This window comes from Aegilops tauschii, chromosome 1 (assembly GCF_002575655.3).
Source record: "Aegilops tauschii subsp. strangulata cultivar AL8/78 chromosome 1, Aet v6.0, whole genome shotgun sequence".
NCBI classification, from domain to species: domain Eukaryota; kingdom Viridiplantae; phylum Streptophyta; class Magnoliopsida; order Poales; family Poaceae; genus Aegilops; species Aegilops tauschii.
Window position 1 is genome coordinate 386,009,195 of NC_053035.3, and position 10,416 is coordinate 386,019,610.

Genomic DNA, 10,416 nt, shown 5'->3' on the forward strand with positions numbered 1-10,416 from the left:
TCTAAAGAGGGCTTTTCGCTTCAGCCTTTTACTTACGAATCAATATTGTCATATGATGGTATAAGCCAAAGCCAAAACGAAAGCACCTAATTAGAAGTTTTGGCTTTTTTGCCAAAGTAGAGAAGTTGTAAAACCATAAGCAAATGCCCAAACAAACGGAGCCATATTTGGGCGATTGCAGCGGGAACCAGAGGAGAGACTTGTACGCATGCGCTTTCCGTTGTGATAATCCCGACAACCATATACACGTCCAAATCAAATCGCTTGTGGCGCAGCACAAGTTGCTGTCCGGGCAATTGCCACTGGAACCAAAAGAGACTTTTTTATGAATCGATTGACAACAACAGCATCATCGGTTTCCAGCCGTCTATCTATCTGGTTTTCTACAGGACTTGCACAAACAATCGGAGAGGAGTTTCGGACGGCTGCGCTGCGTTGTCCCTGCAGAATGTTTGCTGCTCAGCTAAGCGAATAGACGATACGGTCAGACAGCTCCTTCCCAACAACTTTCGCGTATCGGCTCAGCTGCCTTTCCAGCTCACTCAGGTGTCTCCTGTCGATCGGCCCGACAACGCTGTGAAGTTCCTGAAAGATATAAAGTTCATGAGCGATTATACATAGGACATCTATCAACAAACTGTTTCACAACGGCCCAAACGGCCAAAACATGACGGCTGACTGCTCAAAAGAACACCTCACAGACACAGTTTCCTAGACATCAATTGTGCAGTTTTAACCAATTATATGCAGCAGCATGAATGGATGTCAAACTAGTAGGTAAACCCAAAACAGAGAGCTTTCAGTTAGATGTTTCATGCAAAAGACTTAAAAAAGGATGGATTAATAGCAGCAGAAGTTGAAGTTTTTACCAATGATTTGATAATGGATGCTAGGAAGGCAAAATAAATGCCTGCCTAACTGTACGCCCCCTTTCGAGTGCATCGACCAGCTACAACTAAGATCACATTTTTTAGGCTGGAGCTCAAATTTATGTATATACCTTGTATTTAACCCGAGAGCCGCTCAGGTCCATGATAACATTTTCAACATCTACGCCAGAACAGTCCTCAGCTGTATCACCTTTGGATTCTGAATGAACCATCTCTTCATCAACCATCATGTCTGATTCGTCATAGTCTGACTCTGAGTCCTCGTCATCCTCGTCAATAGGAGTCTCACTGTGGTCATTTTTTGCTGAAGATTCGTCACAAGGGCCACAAGCGTGTGGTTGTGGGATTTCATCTTGCGCCATGGTGGAGAAATCAGATATAACAGAATACAGGCTCTTATCTAGTAAGGGTTTCGCAGCATCATAGCGCACCCACCTGCAGCATCAAGAGTTAAAGATAATGTAACTGTCAATAAATCAGTAGACAAAGAAAACCCACACCACTTCAGATAATATATTAAGAATGTCAAAATCTATGCTCAGCGGCCCATGTAATATGACGTGAAGTCCCATGCAGATTACTTCGGGAATATACTGCACCTTCTAAAAAGGAGATAAATTCTATGCATTTGAACTTCCTACGACTCCAGTATATACCTTACCCAGAAAGTACTCCCTCCATTTCGAAAGTACTATGGCAGTCTTGTGCATGCACAACATCTGGTTGGAGAGGAATGATCGCGTGTTTGAGAAAAAGCCTAGAACTAGGAAGATAGTAGTTGCAACAATCAGAGAAACTCTTCTGCTTATTAGGTAGGCCAGTGGTCGCGGGACAGGGAGAGAATCACGTGGTTCTTTCCATGTCTGTAGGTAGATATGGTTGTCACTGTATCTACTGTTCTTAGTGCGGACTGCGGAGATTACCCCTTGTAACATAACTTCTTTCATTCTTAGTTTAATGACATGCAAGCCTTTTGCATCTTCTGAAAAAAAGGCTCTGGCCAATAATTACCTCATTAATATGTGGTTTATGTGACAAAATCACATTTGATAAGCACATTCGAATATGAATCAAATGGCACCAATTTTATGCAATGGCGCCAATTTGATGCCACGTATAAACTGCATATTAATAGTATTTTGTTGAGTATTTTGTTATTGCACCCTACCCCCTCAACTCTCACCGAGTCTGGGAATCAGCCCCTAACTCCAAAACCAGGCATTTGACGCCCTCAAACTCCTAAAACCAATGCAGAACATGCATCTCACCATAAAGCCTAAACCACCATGGTTTTGGCTCATGTGACACCTACATGTTCAAATTTTGCTAACATGGGTGCCACAAGGATACCACTCAACTTCGTCCCTTTCTGGATTAGCAAATTAAATTACAATAAGCAATGGAGCATACCATGTTACCATCCGATGTATTTCTACGAACTCAATTTCTTCCTCTCTCTCTCTCTCTCTCTCTCCTTGAGTGCATCGAGGGTGGAGACCAGGGAGCGGATTTGGGGAAGGTTGCATCTAGATCCAGCCCTTGCCGATTGTTCCCCAACTCAAGAGGTATGCGGGACAAGGCCACCAGCGACGGATTTTCTCAGGGCCAGTGGAGAAAGTCACAATGGAGCAACCAGGAAGGCGAGGAACCCAATTATTAATATGGTAGGGAGCACCTAGGATCGGGTTGCTTTCTTCAGCTGTACCCACATCAGCCTAAACCGGTTTTCATGGTATGAGGATTGTCAAATGCCTGACTTAGGAGTTGACAAATGACTTACAGGCTCGGGAAAGAATTGGTGAGGGTAAATAGACTTATTCCGATTGCATTTGCATGAGAATAGGATATTTTTGCAGAATAGGAGGAAAAACAACTTACTCATAACGAACTGGACAGAGAAGTTCTGATGGTCGATATGCAGCTTTGTATCTCATCTTATTGCAGGAATGTATATAATAACCAAGGTAATAGTACTCAAGGCTGGGGCAACTTTTCTGTGTTGTCTTGATCCAATCTATTTCCTTTAGAGCTGTATACTTTCCAAGAGATAGGAAAGCAAGGTCAGGATCCCAGAACAAATATTTGCTTGAGAGACATTTCGGAAGGATATCAACTACACCAACTGCCACAAGTTTTCCATCAATTCTATACTGCTGATGAAATGAACCAAAACCGCATGGCGGAACTGTATTATCACCACTCCTTGGGCGAATAGGTACAATTGGGGTATCCACCAGAAATCTCTTGTATGAGCTTTCCGTAACTGTCTTTTCCTTGTGAACTTTTGTCTGATATCTTTGGTACAAAGCAAACTCCTCAGGGTCAAAATGCGATCTTGCCATCTTAAATTCCAGCTTTCTTGCTTTTTTATTATGTCTTGCATCATTTTTGTTCACAGAGCTTTGTTTTGAGCTAGTCGGCCTATCAGAAGCTTGTGCACATGTATCAATGCTAGTATGGTTCTGAATTGGCTGAATAGTGGCTGAGTAGAAGTTCAGATGGCCATTACAGGCTTTCACGGCAAAACCAGCTATTTCTCCATGATGTTCCATTGTCAACACCAGCCTTTCTGCAATACAATTTGGAGAAAGGTCCCCTAATACTGCACGTTTTTCTTCAGACAATGCACGTTTAATTACTGCAGCCAGTTGGAAACTTATATTACATGAGTACACCAAATCTTGCACTGCTCCTCCTTTCTTTTCTTGTGCTGCTCCTCCTACTTTCTTTTTTACTTGAGGTTTAACAGTCTTCACAACAGCTTTAGGGAGTTCAACATCAGAACCTACCATTCCACCTTGGAAGCACGTACCTATTGCCTCGTTGATTTTGCTAGACAGGAAACTAATAAACTCATCTTCTTTGTCCAAACTTGGACCCGTGGCTGTTTGAAATTCATATGCTGATACCCTGGATACTTTCAAGGTTGGTGAATTCATAGGTTCATTGAGTGAACGTTTCGTAGGGTTATTCTTGCACTGTGGACTTCCAACCTGTGGTTCGAGCTCTCCATCAAGAAACCTGCACAGGGGGGTAAGGTGAAGACACGATATAAGACAATTTAAAGACTCGGCTATAAAATATACATTATATAAACTTCATGTGGCGTATGCAAAGAAGAAGAGAGAAAATAGACAAACAAACATGTACCTTTGCATCCTTTTAAGTACACGGTCTTGCTCTTTGGAACAAATGAAATCACTTGCCTTCAGACGTATAGTATATGCCGGACAGCATGTCCGTTCCATCTCAGGCTTGTAGAGAAAACTGCCAGACCTCCTCCATCCACGGTCAAGAAGAGCTGTAAACGACAATCAACATTCTAATCATGGTAAAAACCATGGCAACAAAAGCAATTCTTCTCAAGAAAATATAAGAGTCACATTACGTGGAACAATACAGACAAATAAAGTTTTAATATACAAATAAGTCAGCTTATTCCATCTCTCACTTCCATTCTGCTTCTCTATAAAGCCTCTAGTTAAATCCATAATTAACAAATGCATCGCTTTTGTGAATACACTTATTTCATGGTATAAATGTTCTTGCCATGATATGAAAATATGCAAATTTCCTTCCTTGTTAAGTAATCTGATTTTACATAACCTGCTGTTGTTTCCATATATCACAGTTGGGATATGTTTGTCGTTTTCGGTAGGTGCACTGATCATAAAACAATGGGCAATCAGTGATAAACTGATAAATTAGATGGATGAAAATGTAACATGGTGGAGCTTGGTGTTGCCAAATGTTGATATCCCAATATCCTGAAGATATAAAAGCATGTCATCGTATGCACTCTCATCAGTGGCGGTGCTCGGGGTATTGCTGGGCATTCCTTGGAATACCAAAGAATTTGAACCCAAAAAAATTGACTATACATGTATACATGCTGGAGCCCAGTAGAGCAGCCCATTCTGAGCCACAACAGCCACGCAACTGGTCTCCGTCTCCCACTCTTCCTCCCTTGATGCAGAGTCCCCAAACCTAGCTGACGGCGCCGGCGACGGCAAGCGATTCCAGCCATCCTGATCCAGCAATCTAGCTCTCTGCCCCTCTCCCTCCCCTCTGGCCCTCACCTCCGCCTCCGGCCTCCGCGGTCCGTGCAGGGCTGAGCCGCTGCGGCACTGGGCCTCCCCTTGGCGCCGCCACTGCTCCAGCTCCCTCCACCTCCGGCCTTCGTAGCCGTCGAGAGTTGCTACGTCAGTACGCCATCCATCTAGTACTGCATCCATCTACAGGCACCAACCACGGAACCACCAAGGTGATTTTCCTCTGTTTTTTAAACCAATCTGAAACTTATTTTGTAAATCGCCACTGCCATGCCACTGATTGATTGCTACTTTGTTAATTTTTTCTTGTAAATTGTAATTGTTTGTCACTGCCACTGATTGTAGCTATAGTTTGTTGTCTGAAACATTGCCACTGCCACATTGTTAGAGATATTGCCACAATGATATTTTGCTACTATTAACGATGTATGGTCATTGAGTCATTACTTTTGCCATCTTACTGCACATTTGTTATTCCATTATATTGCTTTGGCCAATTTTTTTTACAAGAATACCCAGGAGCAAATTCCTGGCTCCTCCACTGATTCCCATGTATGGTTCTATATATCTACTATCGCGTATCATGAACTTCCTTGACCTTATGTAAGAACTTATTTGGTCTTGCTCAAAATGTCATCTGATTTTTTTATCAATTATTTAATTCTATATGTATTGTGTTAATTTTAAATTTACTGGTTAATATTTCGAATATCAGAAGCATATTAAATTACATGTGCGAACAGAACAAACAACCAGCCTCTAAATCTATATCAATGAATTAGCTAACTGTACAAAAAATGGATATTTAACAGAAAAGGTAAGAGCCAAAAAATCTTCACACCTTGATAGTCATCAGCTTTCAGACTGTTAGCCCACAGACCTGTAAAATTAATAGGATAAGAAACTAGCACAATAACTTTACTCCAAGAAGCACAAAAGTTATGTATCTCATTGTTGACAGAAATAATGATTTACAGGCCTAAGAATATGCCAATACAACCTAACACGACAATGGCAAGACAGCAATTGATGACCACTTAGACGGACATTCCAGTAGACACACCATGGTAGCACAAACTGTTGTGATAGACTCATAGACATATAAACAGATGCTTGATAAGGAAATGAAAAAAGAAGGGGAGAAGGTAACGGCAAGGGAGGAAGGAGATTGACCATTTAAACTTGTTTAGTTGTTTATCGTCAAAAACATAATGAACATTAAGAGTTATCACTCCGCATGACAATAGCATGTTTTTCATTTCATTACATCTTACGAAAATGGAATTGGCTGACTCTTACAAGTGACACAAGGTGAGGCGCAAACCAAGCTATTTGAAATTTTTCACATATTAACAAGTTAAGAAAGACAGAGAAGCAATGACCAGCATTCACAGCCTAAATGCACAAACCTACAGTTTTTTTTTTTTTTTTGAACCTGAAACAGTAGGAGCACCTCCTACTGCAATTAAATTAAAAGAATAAAAGTCTGCCAATTACATAGTTATTTACATTCACCCCATTTGGGGGTTGGGGGGAGTTGGTTTGTTACAGGGTATGTAAGAGAGAAGGAATGAGGTGCTTGTGTTTCTCCTTAACCCTATAAGCTAGGAGAGAGTAGTCCTCTTTGAATCTTTTCAGCCAGGAGACCTTGGATGGTGCTATACCTCTGAAATGCTTGTTGTTTCGTTCCTTCCAAATGCTCCAGGCTGCTAGAAGAAAAGTTCCCATAAACAGCGGCCGAGCCCATGTCTCTTTGGCAACCTCAACATTTTGAAGCCTGGTCCCCCCTTGTTGCCAGGACAAGCCGAAGCTCGCCCAGCAAGGTTGAGTGAACTGACATTCAAAGAACAAATGCTCAACTGTCTCTTCAATGTGCAGTCCACACAGGATACAATCATGGTCATCCCCAATATTGTAGTGTCTCCTCTTGAGCATGTTTCTTGTGTTTAAGCGGTCAGAGAGGAGCAGCCATCCAAATACTTTGATCTTCATTGTGGACTTGGATTTCCATAACCATCGGAAAGATTGATGTGCCACTGTGTCTCTGAAGCAGGAGTAGTATTTGTGCGTCGTGAAGGTGGAGGACCCCCAGACATACGTCCACCGGTCATGATCTTGGCGGCTGTCAGAGATGTTTATTGCTGCGGTGTCCAATTGAATTTGCCACTTGATTAGAATTATCAAAGTTTTATAAAGTGCTAGGCGTTAATTGTGTGTTTTGCCACGGCCTTGCGCTTTTCTGACCAAAGCGCATAGGCGTTTTGCTATCGCCTAGAGCCTAGGCATGCCTTATTCAAATGTGAGGACTGTAGGCAGAAAGTCTACACGACCCCAACTGGAGAGCATCTCGCCTTGGTGGCTCGGTTCCCTTAGCAGGGGTATGTACGCCTAAGATTCATCTCGGGGTGATCTAGACCCCCTAACATCGTGGCTTGATTCCCTTGGCAACAGCATCTACGCCTGAAACTCAATTCAGGGGTGATCTACGCCTTCTACGCATAGCGCGTCGTCTCCAGACAGAAACCAGAACTGACGAGCAGTTCCACACGCAACAAGGATCGATCCGGGCCGAAGCAGAGCCGATGTTATTACTATTTCAAATCGGAAGGGAATTCCGGGATTGGTACCGTGGGAGATGCTCGTGGGACCGGTGGATCGGCAGTAGCCGCAGGTCGTGCGCCGCCGGCCGTAGTCAATCACCACCGACTCGCCGCCGCCGCCCCCGCGTCCGCCGGCCCCGGCGCCGCTGCTGCTGGCGCCGTCCGCCATCGCCGCGCGGTGGTTTCGCCGCCGCCGGGCCGGAGTACGATGTTGGTTGGGCGGATTGGTTGGGTCCCCGGATCTGTCTGGTAGGGCTGTGGATGTCACAGGGCTTTCTGCCGCTGCTGGACTGGCCCCGTTGTTATAGCAGAACTAGTCATCAGTCGTCCGAGAATAAGATTTTTTTTTCCTTTTAAAAAACACAAGGCCTCCCCGTCGACAAATATTTTTTTTGAGGTGTCACCAAATAAAAAAAATCTAAGAGTAAGAAAAGTTTTTTTGCGGGTGAAGAAAAGTTTTTTTAGCTGAGAGCAACATAAAAAAAGGTTGTAGATTAAAGTTCTTCTTAGGGGAGTTGTAGATTAAAGTTGGTCCTTCCATTTATTTCTAGCAAACACATACTACTACACATTCCTCGCAAAAAAAACACATACTACACATTTTTTTCGGCCTCATGAGGTCATGACCGCACCAACGCGGCTACCAAATCACATCCACATCTCCCATATATAATAGAAGATAGAAAATGACAGATTTTAAAGCCCAAACTTTTAAAGAAAAAAAAAACAACTTCATCTTCATGACATTTGAATAGTTTTAAAAGTGTTTTTGCGGGGAGGGTTAAGGTAGGCTTAACAACATCTTCATCCTCCTGGCATTTTAATAGTCTTTAAAGTGTTTTGCGGGGAGGGTTACGATAGGACTTAATGGGAAGCACTAGGCATCAGACTACTGATATTTGCTACCTATGAGACTAGTTTGTGGCCATTCGATTGAAAGCATGCACATCGTCCGATCTGCTAGCTGAATTCCTACGTGAGTTAGTTTGCATGCAGGATTTGGCATTAACTGCGATAATTTCTTTCCTATTTTCTCCTAACGACTTCGGAAATCAAGGGATGATTAAATAAGCTATTTTATTTGTTTCCAATCGTATGGACCAATGCTTCCTAATCAAGATCGTTGCTTCCCGAAAGACAATTGCAATGGAAGCAAATTTTGATTCCTAATCAAGATCGTTGCTTCCAATTAAGCTCTTATTTCACCTGTTTCCAATCGTGAGGATCAATGCTTCCAAATCAAGATCGTTGCTTCCAAAAAAAATAAAATGCTTCGCAGTTTAAACGGGACTGTTGTTTCCTAAAATTTTCTTTGCTTCCTAAGATGTCGTGGAATTGTCACGGCAGATGTCCTCGAGCTAGGACATAGTCGTGGAGCCATCGCAGCTAGGAAGTTTGAAGGGGTTAATGCGAGACAAGGAACACGAGGGTTTATACTGGTTCGGCCCCTTACGGTGAAGGCAAAAGCCTACGTCCAGTTTGAGGTGGTATTGATTAAGGTTACGATCACCAGGGAGCTAAACTGCTATGCCCGGCTCTCGATGAGATTGTTCTCGCCCCAAAACCGCTGCCGGGTCGTCCCTTTATATAGGGAGGCTGACGCCCAGCAGTTCTCAGAGTCCCGGCCGGCTCATAAGAGTGTCCGGCTCGGACTCTCGACTACTCTTGCCTTACACTACAAGTTCTACCATAATAATGATTGTAACTACGGGCCTTAAGCCATATCCGGGTCCTAAGCCCGTCTTTGGCCCACCGTCTTTAAGCTCGACGCCGGGCCTCTGGCAATGACCATATGAATAACCTGGCCCCTCCTGGCGGGTGACTCTAAGGTCTATATCCTCAACATTAGGTCCCAGATTGATTTGAGCCGGCTCACGTCAATCTTCCATTCCTTCGACAGAAAACCTCCGGCTTACAATTGTGTGAAGGCCATAACCCGGCGTGACGTCATCCTCTGGACTTCGGATAATCCGCCATGACGTCATCTTCCATTAAGCCCTTTTTTACTCCGCCAGATCCGCAATGGATCTTTACCTTTACTGTCATCCCGAAAATCGAGGCGTTTCATGGGGAAATAACCACGCCGTGGTCTCCTTGATTCTCGCGCCCACTTATGAGCTCGCCCTTATAAATAGGCCGGCCCGACGGGCCTTTCTCACTCTCCTTCCTCTGTCGTCTCCTTCCTCTCACTGTCCCGTGCTGCTCGAGCTCCGCCGCCGTCGCCGCCGCGGGTCTTCTCGTCGTCACCAGCTCAGGCCGCTGCATCACCCTGATCTGACCAGAGAAACGCGACGACCTCCGCGACTCTCCAGCCCCTGTAAGTCCTGCTTGTCGTGTAGAATAGATCTGCCGTAGGGTTCGTCCGCGTTCTTCGTGTTCGTCGCCATCGCCCACAAGCTCCGGTAGTTTTCTTTTTTACTGCTCCTTTTTTATCTTAGCCCGTATGGAACCACTGCGGTAGATGTTTTAGCACCCATTTCAAACACAGGTAGACTTATGTTCACTGCATAAAGGCCTCATTCGAGCTCAAGAACTCCCCTGCATCTGCCTTTAGGTCTAGAGATTTTCATTTTACCCGACCATTTTGATCCAAAATATTTACCGTAAAGTGTGAAACCTGTTTTCACCACACTTAGTAAAAAACTGCCCCCATTGAGCCATGGCGGTTTACATTTCCGGCTTAAAGAAACCACGCGCTGTAGAACCTTCCGACTTAAAGGAGACCATGCACCATAGAATTTTCCGGCTCGTCTATGATAAGGCCGTAGACAATCGAATTACTCTCAATACTTCAGGCGGCTTAAATAGCCTAGTGTACTTTAGATATATGTCATTAGTCCCCTCCGTAAGCCGCCACTTAATACTGAATTACAA

The 10,416-nt window shown here is 43.9% G+C and overlaps 1 protein-coding gene across 2 annotated transcripts; it reads right to left on the reverse strand.

Moving 5' to 3' along the window:
* Nucleotides 1-200: 200 nt before the first annotated feature.
* LOC109770159 (arginyl-tRNA--protein transferase 2) lies at nucleotides 201-7,868 on the reverse strand. Of its 2 annotated transcripts, none has more exons than XM_020328871.4 (6): nucleotides 7,570-7,868; nucleotides 5,784-5,822; nucleotides 4,041-4,191; nucleotides 2,769-3,911; nucleotides 1,001-1,325; nucleotides 201-585 (listed from the first exon to the last, which is right to left on the reverse strand). In XM_020328871.4, exons 1-6 carry the CDS (start codon nucleotides 7,709-7,711, stop codon nucleotides 460-462), a joined length of 1,926 nt encoding a protein of 641 aa, XP_020184460.1. In that variant the 5' UTR covers nucleotides 7,712-7,868; the 3' UTR covers nucleotides 201-459. The 2 variants fall into 2 exon arrangements, with proteins under 2 accessions (XP_020184460.1, XP_045083818.1); XM_045227883.2 differs by lacking the exon at nucleotides 7,570-7,868 and adding an exon at nucleotides 6,607-7,125.
* Nucleotides 7,869-10,416: the final 2,548 nt, after the last annotated feature.

Coding starts and splice junctions, on each gene's coding strand:
- LOC109770159 (XM_045227883.2), bottom strand. CDS start 6,934: ATGAAGATCAAAGTATTTGGATGGCTGCTCCTCTCTGACCGCTTAAAC. Junction 4,192..5,783: donor GAAAGCTGATGACTATCAAG/GTGTGAAGATTT, acceptor TGTCGTTTACAG/CTCTTCTTGACCGTGGATGG. Junction 1,326..2,768: donor CTCTGTCCAGTTCGTTATGA/GTAAGTTGTTTT, acceptor TTGATGCTGCAG/GTGGGTGCGCTATGATGCTG.